This window comes from Equus przewalskii, chromosome 25, assembly GCF_037783145.1.
Source record: "Equus przewalskii isolate Varuska chromosome 25, EquPr2, whole genome shotgun sequence".
Lineage (NCBI taxonomy): Eukaryota > Metazoa > Chordata > Mammalia > Perissodactyla > Equidae > Equus > Equus przewalskii.
This window is the reverse complement of record NC_091855.1, coordinates 36,381,728-36,396,646: the sequence shown is the minus strand read 5'-3', so window position 1 is coordinate 36,396,646 and position 14,919 is coordinate 36,381,728. Positions and strand designations below refer to the sequence as shown.

General features: G+C 35.6%; 1 protein-coding gene across 4 annotated transcripts in view; it reads right to left on the bottom strand.

The window, feature by feature from the left end:
* PPP4R4 (protein phosphatase 4 regulatory subunit 4) overlaps window positions 1-14,919 on the bottom strand; it is a 107,838-nt gene that overhangs the window by 39,255 nt on the left and 53,664 nt on the right. For all 4 annotated transcript variants that reach the window (XR_011533114.1, XM_070594490.1, XM_070594489.1 and 1 more), the window contains 8 exons: window positions 13,912-14,059; window positions 13,069-13,142; window positions 10,919-11,025; window positions 10,003-10,110; window positions 4,783-4,904; window positions 2,115-2,237; window positions 663-832; window positions 205-324 (listed from right to left, as the gene is read on the bottom strand). Coding sequence is in view for 3 of the 4 variants with exons in the window: in XM_070594490.1 (XP_070450591.1) it covers window positions 205-324; window positions 663-832; window positions 2,115-2,237; window positions 4,783-4,904; window positions 10,003-10,110; window positions 10,919-11,025; window positions 13,069-13,142; window positions 13,912-14,059 (972 nt within the window). In the remaining variant the exon portion in view is untranslated. The remainder of the gene's footprint in view (window positions 1-204; window positions 325-662; window positions 833-2,114; window positions 2,238-4,782; window positions 4,905-10,002; window positions 10,111-10,918; window positions 11,026-13,068; window positions 13,143-13,911; window positions 14,060-14,919) is intronic.

Sequence of the window (14,919 nt, the reverse complement as noted above, 5' to 3'; positions counted from 1 at the left end):
GTATATGAATTCTGTGAACATTCTAAAAAGAGAATTACGGGAATTTTAAAATAAGATTTAGGATCAGAATATGAAAGACATATGGAACCTATATTTTATAATAAATCTGTAAACAGAAGTGTACAAAATATTTAAAAAAAACATCCAGTACACCTAGGTCGAATTAACAACACATGTAAAGTGGTATCACTTCTTCAGACTTACTTCATAAAAGCAAATAGCGATAGTGTATCTGACTGGTACTTCAGGGTCATGACAAAGGCAGAAGAATGTAGAATAGAGTTCCATGTGGAAGTTTTTAGGATCAACGAAAACAATCATGGCCTGGTGGAGGTGGAAGGGAGAAGATGAATGTGAAGGAGAGAAAAACGTGGGTCAATACCTAAAATTATAATCATTTCAGATAAACTGAAATCACATCCTCTGAATCACAGTTCAGTTAGAAATCATATTTGAAAGATCCAAATGCATGCATATAATTCTGATTTATACACAGAGATAAATGTAAATTACACCAGTATTTACTTGGTACCCACTATTTATACCAAACACAATGCTGAGCAGCAAGCGTCGAATATGGCAATACTTCTTAATGCTATCTATTCGCATATTTTTAAGTTATAATCAAAATGTTTAGTGGATACAAATACATAATTTATTACCGGAAAGTTATAAGCACAGTTCTTCCGTACTGAAATATATTTCTTCTCCTGCTCGAGGATTTGGGTTGGAATCTGGTTTTCATTATGTCCATTTTCTTGTTGCAAACCCAATGTACAAAGTTTCTTATAAAACTCCAAAAATCTCAAGTGTTGATCTGGAGTAAAAATTCCTAAAACAAATGTAAAACCTTTGCTCAACAGTTTAATTGAAAACCAAAATCAAAAAGAGAAGAGTAAAGTACAACACAAACATAATTGGAACCAAATATTTAAATAAATAGTTAGAGATCATAGATAAAAGTGACAAGGTGAAAAGAGTAACTATTATGAAGAAATCTAATGGGTCTATTCTTTTATGTTAATTTTAATAATATTTTAACTTTAATTTCAATAGTATAAACCATGAAATGCAGGAATTATGCCTGCATTAATTTCTGCAGCATGCATCATGCTGTAGACCACTAACAAGTCACTACAGCAACAATACTGTGGCCATTACTGCCGTTTACTTATGGTAAATATTCTAAAACTGCCTGCAGAAAAGGCATGCATATGTGTCTGCAGAGAAGGAGCTTAAAAATTGAATCTGAAAGATGGCAAAGGAAATTCAAATTTTTTTTTTTTGAGGAGGATTAGCCCTGAGCTAACTACTGCCAGTCCTCCTCTTTTTGCTAAGGGAGCCTGGCCCTGAGCATCCGTGCACATCTTCCTCTACTTTATATGTGGGACGCCTACCACAGCATGGTGTGCCAAGTGGTGCCATGTCTACACCCGGGATCCGAACCAGCGAACCCAGGGCAGCCAAGAAGCGGAACGTACGAACTTAACCGCTGCGCCACCGGGCCGGCCCCTCAAAATATTTTTGATCAACGGACTGTTTCCACATTCATTGACTATCTTAGGGAGCCAGGAACTCATCATGTATTGCAATACATTTTTTTAACCGGCCATTCAAAGTCTACAGTCCATATAAAAAATGTTTTACTATGCTAGATGGTTACAACTTAATTGATACTTACATTATTATCGTAAGCTAAGAACTGAGTAATATGTTCAAAATGCCAAGAGTTAGGGATATTATTCTACATTCTAAGCTGAACTTCTCACATGATATATTAATTATTCAACAAATGGCTAATAAGGGTACACTTACTATGCACCAACAGTTAACACATCCAAGCTTCTATTATCACATACCAACTAATACATAAATATAAAATATTCATAAACTTAAAGGGTTATGCCTATTTCACTGTCTCGTTCTTTCAAACAGATTCTACTAGTGAAAAACTCATTCCTAAATGTGTTCTAAATTATGCTAGCAAAATTCTAAGATCTCTTAAGATTTTAGACACAAGGATAGGTTTTACAACTGAAGAGCTGAAGTTTAGGGGTTAAGGTAGAAGAAAAAGGGAAAAACTATAACCTAGAAATTCTTAGGAAATGTCATACCATATAGTCCATGGCATAGTTTTCCTAAATGGAAAGATAAGGAAATAAGAATTGATTCATCTGCTTTGAAAGATTTTTCACAAAATGATTTCACTAAGGGAAGTATAGTTTGACTTCTGTCATCTGGAAAACAAAACAAAATAAAACATACTTTAGAACGAGTTGCCCACACTGCATGTGTGGTAATTAATACACAGACACAAATTGAGAAATAAAAATTACCAAATTAGCCACATAGTAATAGAAAATGCCTGAAAACAATGACGATGGAGGTGTGTGGTGAAGAAGGGGTGAGAGGAGAGTCGAAATTATCAAGAACTTCAAAGCCAGGCTGAGGGGTTTAGGCTTCATATCATGGGGAATAGAATGCTAAGAGTGGCTGCAAGTTAAAAAGCTAAGATGACTGAGGTTTTGAGACTGAACAACCAAAAGAATCCTAATACCACTAACATAAATAGGTGAGCAGCAGAAGCAGGAAATCTTTCTTATTCTCTTCTGCATGCATCTCACACCGTGCTGCAGCTTAAGCCCATTTTATCATTTCACTGTTGATAGAAATTGTTAGCTTACAGTATGTTCTGCATATGGAAATTCCTCACTTTTATTTCTTAAAAATAAACTTTCTTTAAAAATTTGTCTTTAAAAGTTGATTGATTTTTTGAGTATGTCTGCTTAGGCTGATGTATTAGCAATATTTAATTCTTGATTGTAAATACTCTCTAAATTTCCCACAGTTCTCTTAAACTTTCAGAAATGAATCAGTGCTTTATTTGGGGTCTGACAATACTAAGTAAAGTGCTGAAACAAACAGGCTTATTAGTATATTGTTATTACTGTTGTTATCCTCACATTTCAGTACCACATCTACTGTTTTAACTAGATGTTCGCTCGACATTTATTGAACTTCTTACAGAACAAGCATTATATTAAGTAGAAGTAGAAAGACAAATGAGAAATGGTCTCTGAACTTGAGAAACTCAGACTAGCAAAGAAGCCAGCCACAATAAATATCATAAGACAACGTGACCACTATTTTAAGAGTTGGTATAAGACAAGGGTCTGCAAACTATTTTTGTACATGTTCCAGGCTTTGCAGTTTATCTGTCGCAACTACTCTGTCACTGTAGTCCAAAAACAGCTACAGACAACACGTAAACAAGTGGGCAGGGCTACGTCCCAATAAGCTTTATTTACAAAAACACGTGGCAGCGGGACTTGGCCCATAGGCCATAGTTTGCCAACCCTGGTATAAGGGATTTGGAAAGATGTCATGGAGGAAACTGTACTTGAACTGAGCACTGAAGGGGAAGCTGGCTAGCATAAAAACAGAAGGAAGGGGGAAAAAATAGGGAGAGAAAACAGAATGTGGAAGGGCTAGAGGTATGAAAGAATTTGGTACGATAAGTAATGTCAGGTGCGGCTGGAGCACCAGACACCAGAGGAGTGGGAAAGAATGGAAGGAAATAAAGCCACAGACACAGGTTAGGCCCTGATCTGTGATCCCCAACTGTGGGGCAGTGAAAGGGAAGAGATCAGAGATGACGACAAGGTTCCTAGTTTGGACGCCTGGGGGGGATGCCCCATTATCTGGACGAGGAGAGTCATTCATTCATTCCTTCCTCACATATCGCAGCTTCTCCTCCTCTGGCTCATCTGATAGCCTAAATGACTGCTCCATAACATCCATCCATAACTACTGCCCACAGTGCAATCATCTTTAAGAGGCTCTCCTAGTTCAGCTAAAATGTTAATCCAAGTAAACGGAATCCTGTAAGTACACAACAGAGTTTTGCACCTGAGTACCTGACATTTACCCTCCGAATTTCACCCTATCAAAATAGTAAATATTTACTGACAATCTGACATCCAGCAAGTCAAGAATGTAGTCACACGCTCAGGAAGGCAGCAAGTTGTCTTCGTGATTTGATTTGCACAACACTAAGAGATGCCTCCTTATCCATTCCCACTCAAATACCCCATCCCAATTTCTCCTCCTATGGCCATGGGATTTCCAGCATTAAAATATTAGGGAGGGGAAGTTAATTTAGACTTTGTTTTAGTCAAGATCTGTCTTAGGGTCAATTAGTTGAGTAAGTTAAAGGCTAATTACCCAGTCAAATCCTTAGGCCTACCCACAAGTCAGTTAAATGTCGACGAGAGAAAAGGGAAAGGTGTGGAATACATAGCAACACTGGGGACATGAGCGTAGAAGTGGCAGCAGAGAAGGCACCAAAAGAGAAAAGACCAGAAAAAGAAAGAGCGGAAGGGAGGCTCGACATTCATCATAAAACTTAACATAAGAAATTCTGTTGTCCATCTACTTTTTTTTTTGATTTTTGCTTTTTGAGGAAGATTAGCGCTGAGCTAACTGCTGCCAATCCTCCTCTTTTTGCTGAGGAAGACTGGCCCTGAGCTAACAACCATGGCCATCTTCCTCTACTTTATATGTGGGACGCCTACCACAGCACGGCTTGCCAAGCAGTGCCATGTCCGCACCCAGGATCCGAACCAGCAAACCCTGGGCCACAGAAGCAGAACATGTGCACTTAGCCGCTGCGCCACCGGGCCAGCTCCTGTTCTGCATCTACCTTTACTCCTTATTAGTGATAGAAATTATATGGGAAAACCTTGCTTTCAAAAGCAAAAATGTGTCCACAAGAAGACTTACCTGTATCAAATATGTCAAGCAGATTAACCAAAGTTTCAAAAGCTGCAAGCCGCACACTGCTGCCCTCATCCCTAGAGAGTTCTATTAATTCAGGGAGCACCACACTTTTTGTAAGTTCTGTCCTGCACAATAAGCAATAGAAGAAAATAAATCAAATCAATACATTTGTATCAAGAACTTACTAAGAGCAAGTCACTGAGCTAGTTGCTGTATAAAACAGGAAAAATCATAAAGATATGGCTCCTGCTCTCCAGAAGCTGGTAGTCTGATTGGGAAAGCAAGATATAAACGTAAGAAACATTAATAGTCATTGCATAATTACTTAAATCAATTCAAGTTCCCCAGCACAATATTATCACCTATAGAAATCTTAATGACTGGTTCATATTAAACTTCATTAATTATAATATAGTTTTCCATTTTAAGCAACTTCAACAAATGATCTAAACAAATTAGAAAAACTTAGTAGTACTTATAGAAACTCAAACAAAATCTTTTTACCTAGATTTTGGGGGACAAATTATTTTTTCATTTACCTAAAACATGACATTACTAACTTATATATAGAAGAATGATATATGACACTAGATGCTCCCTCTAAAAGAACAAAACACAATATAAATGCTTTTAGAGGATATATAATATTTATAATAGAATCACAAATGCATTATTCAATACTTTGTTTTTGCTTATTCACCACGATAAGATGTCATCACAATGACACACACTCTCATAAAGGGGAGGCTTTTGATATGGCCAGCTTTCTTAGGTACAAGATGGAAGATGGCATGAATTATAATTTGATAGAGTTCAAGAAAGTCAGTAAGTGCTGAAGAAAATCTAAAAAATTCAGGACAGAGTGCAAAGACTCTAAGACAATGCTGTCAAGCACCCATCTGCTATGATGGAAATATTTATAATCTGTACTGTCTAATAAGGTAGCCACATGTATCTAACGAGCATTTAAAATGAGGTCAGTACAACTGAGGAACTGAAGTTTTAATTTTATTTCATTTTACTTAATTGAAATTTAAAAAGCCACACATGGCTAGTGCCTACCATACTGGACAGTACAGGTCTAAAACAAGGACATGAGCAACTGGAGGGTCAAAAATTGTAAGAAATTAATCTAGATCATACAGATACAGATATGCTGGCATTATCAGTAGTTCACAAACATTCATCAAATACAGGAAACAGAAAGGGGAGGTGGAGTAACAGATGAGAGAATACACTCTGGCCCAACAACGCAGACTTATCATTAACTTTTACAATTTCAAGGCAAAAGTAGTATTTCACTATTGTTTTTGCAATACGTGTCTGTTCAAATGTACTGCTCTTTTCTTATCTGGATTGTTTATAAAAGTTCTGCATTATTGAGTTGTAACAGATCTTTATATATTCTGGATACTAGCTTGATATATGTATTGTGAATAGTTTTCCATTCTGGGAATGGAAAACTTTCTGCTTTGTTAACATACGTTGTTTTGTTGACTTTTTGTTTTGAAGAGCAAAAGGTTTTTTTGATGAAGTCCAATTATCACAATTTTCTTTCATGGTTCATGATTTTTATCTAAATAATCCTTTCCTACCCCAAAGTTGCAAGATTTTCTTCTATATTTTCTTCAAGGAGCTTTATAGTTTCAGCTTTTACATTTAGGTCTCTGACAGATTTCAACTTAATCTTTCTACGGTGTGAGGTGAGAGTCCATCAATGTTCATTTTTTCTCTTATGAACATCCAGGTATCCCAGAACCATGTTTTGGGAAGACTTTTCCTTTCCTCATTGAATCACTCTGGCGCTCTGCTGAAAACCAACTGGCCACATATGTCTGGGTCTGTTTCTGGACTCTCTCTTTCTGTTCCACGGATCTATACATCTATCTTTTCACCAACATTACGTGTACCTGATTACTGTAACTTTACTGTTAAGTCTTGAAAACAGGTAATATAAGGTGTTTGTAATTTTTTTTTGGATTGTTTGGCTATTCTAAGTCATCTGTATTTCCACACAAATTTTAGAATCAGTTTTTCTACAAAACAGCCCCATTTTGGTGGAGATTGCATTGAACTGCTAGATCAATTTGGGGAGAAATGAGATTTTAACAACATTAACGGCATTGTCTTCTCATCCATGAATATAGTATTTATCTGTTTTTTTAAAATTTCTCTCAACACTGTTCTGTAGTTTTTCAGTGTAGAAGTCTTGCACATCTTTTGTTAAATTTATTATAAATGGAATTTTTAAATTTTCATTTCCTAAATATCTTCTGCTAGTATATAAAAACACAATGGATTTTTGTATATTAACCTTGTATCCTGCAATGTCCTTAAATGCATAAGTTTTAATAGCTATTTTCTAAATTACTGAGGATTTTCTTTGTAAACAGTGATGTCATCTACAAATAAAAATCATTTCACTTCTTCCTTTCAGATCTTTAGACTTTTTTGGTTTTGTTTTCTTGCCTTATTTCCATAGCTAGAACCTCCAGTACAGCGCTGAAAAGAAGTGATGGACACTATCCTTGCCCAGTTCTTACCTCAGGGGAAAGCACTCGATATCCACCATTAAGTACGACATTCGCTGTAGGTTTTCCATACATGCCCTGTACCAGATTAAGGAAGTTCCCTTCACCCCTAGCTTCCTGAGAGTTCTTATCATGAACAGACATCAAATTTTGTCAGATATTGTAATGGCGGGATTTTCAGGTTATCTTGTTTTCCACATTACCAGCATTAGAAGTTTGATCAACTTTTTCAAAAGTATGTTCTCCCTTTCCAATCTGAGTGCTGTATGCTCTTTCCCTCTAACACTGAAGGATCTTTTCGTAGATCCCATGTTTGCTTTTCTCTTTAGTCATCCCTGTACAAGGAGGGGTCTATTCAGCACAATTTTTTCCTATAATGAATGTGTACGACCTCTTCATAACACTATTCACTATTAATCTGATTATTCTAAGAATTGTCCTCTTTGATCCCAAGCTGGTGCACAATCCCTAGTTAGCTTTCCAGTGTTTTGCAGCTCTTCTTTCATATGGATATGCCAGCTTGAGAAGAATCTCTTAATTTTGCTTCCTGATCATTTTATTAATCACCTTACTAATGAATAATAGTGCTCATTTCTGGTTAAACCAAGGTGGTCAGTAATTCTTCCCCTGCCAGCAAATACAAAATTACAAACCCATGTCGGTACTGTTCTTGGATCTCTTCCCAGCACTTGTCGCTCCCAAATGCCTTAAACTTGACTCCCAGTGCAGGAGAGGGTGGTTGCTCTCTATCACATCAGCAGGAGTCTCTGAAGTTATCGCTTCCCAATTCCCTTCACCTAACTCAGGGCTTCATCTAAGCCTCCACTGCAGGAAATTCCTCTTGATGGCTATCAGATCTTAACAATCTTCCTACTTTCCAACGCTGAAAGAAAAAAGTATGCACCTCCCCTTGGTTTTATATATTTATCAAAGGGAGAGTAAAGAATATGAATCTTAGTTCTGATCTTAGTTAAGGAGCCCAGATCTGGGCAAGACTGAATTAACTATCCACAATCCACAATGATGCAGAGTCAGCCTAGCCTAAGAAGACCTATCAGAAAGAAGTTGGCTCTGAGATCAAAATTAGGGAATTGATTACTCTGATGAAGTTAAGCTTCCAACATAACACTTAGCTCTTACTCAGCAAGGGTGGACACAGGACAGAGGACACAATGCTACCTTGAATCTGTGTGACATTCTAAACTCTTCCTGAAGCCTTAAATATTGGCCCAGACTTTTTAAAAAATTAGCAATTGTACAAATGGCAACAACCTGATTGTCCTTGCTTGTAAAACAAAGAACCAGGTGAAATAAGTACAACTTCTACTAAAAATGAGAGGTTCGAATGTTTTTTGTACCAATTTAGGATCCTTAAAAAAAAAAAAACCTATTTCCCAAGATGGGTTTTAGATAAAACTCCCTTTAATATCATACTTAGACCTTAACATGAGATCAGTTTTTATATGTGAAGGGAAGAGACTGCCTGCCCTATGCCCGTCCTTTCTGAGCTTCAGTACCCAAAGGGCAAGGAGAGCAACAAAGTAGATAGTGGAATCACGGAGTTGCAAAGGAAACAAAGACAAGACTTCCAGTTAGTAACTCTATCTGAAATGACCCAATAATACAACTGCCGGCCAAAAGAAATGCTTCAGCTAAAGCCCAAGTATGATTTATGCAGCAGTCTCCCCTTATCTGTGGAGGATACGCTCCAAGACCCCCAGTGGATGCCTGAAACAGCAGATAGTTCCAAACCCTTTATGTACTGTTTTTTGTTATACATACATATCTAATTTATAAATTAGGCACAGTAAGAAATTAACAACAAAAACTAATAATAAAGTTGGCATTAGGGCCGTTATTAAGTAAAATAAGGGTTGGGGCTGGCCTGGTGGCCAGGTGGTGAAGTTAGCACCCTCCACCTCGGTGGCCCAGGGTTTCGCCGGTTCAGATCCTGGGCGTGGACATGGCACCGCTTGTCAGGCCACGTTGAGGCGGCATCCCACATGCCACAACTAGAAGGACCCACAACTAAAACATACAACTATGTACCAGGGGGATTTGAGGAGAAAAATAAAAAATAAAATCTTAAAAAAAAAGTAAAATAAGGGTTACTTGAACTCAAGCATTGTGATACCGAAACAATCGATCTGATAATCCAAACAGCTACTAAGTGACTAACAAGCAGGTGGTATACACAGTGTGGATACACTGGACAAAGGGATGATTACACCCTGGGCAGAATAGAGCAGGACGGCACGAGATTTCACCATTTACTCAGAACGGCAGGAATTTAAAACTTACGAATTGCTTATTTCTGGAATTTTCCATTTAATATTTTGGGACCACAGTTGACTGCAGGTAACTGAAACCACATAAAGTGAAACCATGGATAAGCGGGGACTACTGTATTGGGACATTTTCCCTGCCTGGATCTAGGCATTTGGGATGATAACTAAGTAACTTAAGGTGACAAGGAAAGAAATTAACATTAATTGAATGCCTACCACCATGCTAAGCATCTTCACTTTTATCTCTTTTAATCCAGATACATCAGGAGGCACTTGCTGTTATGATCATTTTTAAACATGATATAAAATTCAGCCCTTCAGTAGCATGCTTTCATGGAAGAGGACACGCATGTCTGACAATACAGAAATAAGAATGTGACATAAGGAACTGAAAGTACACTTACCCAATGCCCTGAGCTATATTCTCTAACTGTCGACACATACAAGATCGAACTTCATATTCTACATCTTGACAGAGGGATTTTACCAGGGGAAGTATTTCTCTCTTAATGCTTAGAAGGGGAGGAAAGAAACATGCAAATGGATGAGTGTTTTAGAATAATTAATATTTTCAATTACCATCAAAATCTTAGCTTAGCTTAATAATAACATATACTTTAATACAAAGCTTTAGAGTCTACACTGTATTTTTACACATGTTATTACATTTGGATGCTATCATCAGCTACTTGTAAATTATACATATGACTGGGTCTTTTTTAAATAATGGTTAGTTTTGGATTGGCAGTTAAATATCTTAGCTAAGATAAAAGGCCTTAGGCAAGTGGAATATCTGAATCCAGCAACCATCAACCAAAATAGTCTTCAATTTTATATTTTACTCTTGTGTCATAATTATACTACATTCTATTCTTTCCATTTGATATTTATTATCTGGGCAGAGAATAGCATATGAATTATAAACATTCTCCACAAAACTTCAAAATAAGATAAACTATTCAAAATAATAAATTCACAACACAGAAGAAAGCAGAAAGACTATCTTTACGTCATGTTTACCAATTTCTGAAGTCTATAAGATAACACCGTTTTATCCTCAGAACACTAGGTACGTCACAGAGACGACGAAGATGGAAAATAGGAAAAAGCTAACCTTACTGATTTTGAAAAGCCATGAGCTCAAAAAGAAACGACTGTGAATAAGTAGACTTCTTAGAATTCTATATTCTGTAAAGTTAAAACAGCTAAACTTGCATGCAGTATGGAATAAACAAACCTAATTGTTAATCGTACAGTCATTATATATTTTAAATCAATTTAATTGAAAAAAGTAGACAAAAATTCTACATAAATACTCACGTATGGGCATCAAACTTGTTGGTCAATTTTCCCAAAATTTTACAACTAACTAAACGAGACTGGACTGTTTGGGAAAGCTGTGCCTTGGAAACAAGTGGATTCAAAATCTAAAGAGAAAAGGTTTAGATAACAAATTAACAAAACTTTACATATTCTTGCCACTCATGTCAGATATTTTCTTTAAAGAATATTTTAATGTACTAAATGTTTTTAAAGAACCTGAATTCTAATTTGCGGTGCATAGTTGCTTATAACCTGGATCACCTTGTTTGTCTTCTGGGTTATTAAGGTACAGATGATGATAAATTATGTAATTAAAAACAGTCACAAAAAATTCAATTAAAGCTTATGGTGAATTCTGCAATGATCTGTATGCACATAAAGTATAAGTGTGAAATACACATTTTCAAAAGAAAAAAGCAAATTAAGTACCCGATACCCTGAAATTTATTTTTATTCCATATAGATTAATTTTTTTATTTATCCTAAGGGGATGCAAAACATTATAGCTTCAGATAGATTCTATTAAGTAATTCTGTCATTTGAATACAACAGCCCAAGTCTGATACTGAATTCTGTATATGCTAGACACTCAAAACCTCAACAGCATGATAGACTAAAGAACTATGAAGATCAGATTCTGATTCTGGTCCCAGCACTTCAATTTGCCCAAGTAATCTTGCTATTTCTCATCCCGAGGTTTATCATCTAATTAAAGTGGAAGGTAGGGTATGCGGCAGTAAGATCCCTGCAAGTTCTCAATTCCACGACTCTAATAAAGGGGTCAACTGGTGTTTTTTCTCAAGAAAGTAGCCAGAATTACTGAATGCATAATGATAAATATAACTTAAAAGTGAGAGATCTGATGTAAAATAAAAAGCTATTTAAAATCTTAAAAATTACATGTTAAACAATACATGGCATTCTAGAGTAAAAACTGCATTCTACTACATATCACTCTTCAAAAAATATAAATGACACATGTCAACATTACATTCAACATTTAAATATGTATAATCATCTAGATGTTGGGCATCAAGTATACAAACATCCTTATAACTGGGTAAATCTTCCCATTTTCAAGCAAGTATTTAGGCTTTGATACAGGATCATAAACTGTATGAGGACAAAGAAAGGACAAAGACTTTTCATGACATCCATAGAGGACATTTCATTCACAGACAACTGTTTTTTTCACCCATAACATATTTGAAAATAAATATATACAGGGATAATGTTCAAAGAATGAAAAACCATTTCACTAGAGAATAAAATTCTTTTCTAATTTTCCTATTCTCTCATCTTAATTTACCAAAACTTTTAGAGAAGGGTATTTGGAAAATACAAATTAAAATTAAAAAGCAAACAATAAATTGGGAAAAATACTTGCAACATAACAACAAAGGATTAACAACCTTGACGGATAAATAGCACATATAAATAATGATCAAACGATATGATCAGACAATTCCAAAAAGAGAAATGGAACTGATATAAATATATGAAAAAATATTGAACAGCATAATAATCAAAAAAATCCCAATTAAAACGTAATTCCACTTTTGGCCCATCAAATTAAATCAGAATGTTATTGCTGATAAAAGTCCAGGCAAACAGGCATTTTCATATATTGCTAGTCAAGAGCCTTAGGAACATTAATGTCCTCTGACCCAGTAATTCCACTTTTTTGGAAGCTACAGTTAAGGAAATTATCTGAAAAACAAGAAAAGCTCTACAGAGATGTTCATTAATGCCTTGATAGTAAAATACTGAAAACAGGCTTCAATGTTTAATAAGTAGGTAAAATATTTTGTAGCTACGACCAAATAAGTTTAAAACACATAGGAAAATAATAAGTGAAAGACAACCGTCTATAAATTCAGTACAATCACTAATATGGCAAATAGTAGCCATATACACGGAAAAATCTGAACTGAAAATATATCAGAACATTAAAAGTGGTGAAGTACAGAACCATGGTTTTCTTCTTACTTTCTGTATTACTTAAATTTTCTATAATGAACATGTGTTGCTTTCAGAGTGGGGAAATAACTCTACTCTTTTTAAAAATACCATTTTTACCAAAAATAAAATCAAGAAGACCTTAGAGTGACTCACTCATTACTATCTACAAAAAAGAAAAGTGTTACCTCATGTCTTAGGGTTTCTTTGGGCAATACTTCTATCACAGACAGAAGAGTCTCCAACCATGCGTTGCTGACACCTGATTGACACAGATAAAACACGCCAAATTAAATCTCACTCACAAATTTAGGTTCAATTCAGCCATTAATAGTCACTATAGTATTTAACGATAAAATGGGAATAATTGTTTTTAATACTACTATAAGAAGTTTCTCTATTTTTTATTTTAGTCAACATCTAGAAAACCTGTCTTTAAAAATAATATTGGGAGGGTGCTGGCCCAGTGGTATAGCAGTTAAGTTCGCACACTGCTTCAGCGGCCCAGGGTTCACTGGTTCAGATCCCGAGCACGGACCTATGCACCACTTATCAAGCCATGCTATCGTAGGCGTCCCACATATAAAGCAGGGGAAGATGGGCACGGATGTTAGCTCAGGGCCAATCTTCCTCAGCAAAAAAGAGGAGGATTGGTGGTGGATGTTAGCTCAGAGCTAATCTTCCTCAAAAGATAAATAAACAATACTACTGGGGGGATATCTTTAACCCAAAGTATGTGCTTTTTGCTGTACGATAATATTATAAACATAAATGTTGTAACATTTTTAAAAATCTAAGAAGAAAAGTATAAATCACAAGATGAACTAATAGGTCTTCAGCTTTCAAGCATACTGAATTTTGCAGGTTTCATAAGGAAACAGCCACGGCTACTTTTAGTCATACTAAAGATCAACTCCTGGGCAGCGTGGCTTCATTCAGTTACCCTCATCAGGCTAACAAGTCAAAGGACATCATGGCCACATACAGGAAACAATCAATAAATACATAATTAAGCACGTGAGGCCCCTGACCTGTGTCCCTGTGCTCCAGATGTAACAGAATGACTTGGAGGAAAGAGTGGGCATACGTATGAATTGACACTGATTCTTCCTGTAGAACGGTCAAAAACGATGCCGCAGCCGTTAGCTGCATCTCCACTCCCGCAACATGTAGGACTTCCTGTATCATCAGAAAGAGTTTGCTATTACATAGACGCGTGATCAGAAATCATAATTTTTAAAAGTCCAAGTCATAGAACCCAAACAGTCATATTTCACAAAATAACTATATGTGACCTTCAAGGATATGTACTTCCTCTCATTGCTTTAAGAAAACTATATTAATCTGCTCCTGATCATTTAACTCATCAGACCACAGCAAGTTTAAATGTCTTAGAAATTTACAAATAACATTCCATTGCTTTATTGAATGAAAATTATAGAAGTACATATACCTTTAAATAGCAGGATAGGCATTTCTGACAGATTTCAATTTCTGTTCTATTTGCATTGTACAGTTTCCATCCTACCTCGAATAATAATGTCAAAGCTCAATCACATGTGTTTTCACTACTTGTATTTCTGCTTCAAAAAATAAACATTCTACTATAAGAAAGGAATACATTTAAGATTGTACAAACGTATTTTCCCCTTTAAACAACAAAGAACATAAAGTACCATAAAGTAAATTACCATGAAGTAAATTGTCTTTAAAAGAAGGAATTTTTTAAATATAAGAATGTTATTAAAAATGAATTATATTTATAGCCATCTCCATTCACTATTTAAAAATTTTAAATGTGTATTCAAAATTAAAGCCTATATGAGAATATTAGTTTTCAACACATAAAAAATTTTTTAAAATCTTATAAATCTCATCAAAGATGTATCCTATACTTCTCTAGAAGAGAGAGAGTGTGTGTGTGTAATGTACAGGTAGCCAAAGGATTAGTTTGTTTAATCAATTATGGCAATTATGAGAATTTCCCTTGAATGCCTATTTTATAACTAATATAGCAAAGTTAATAGAACAATGTGGAA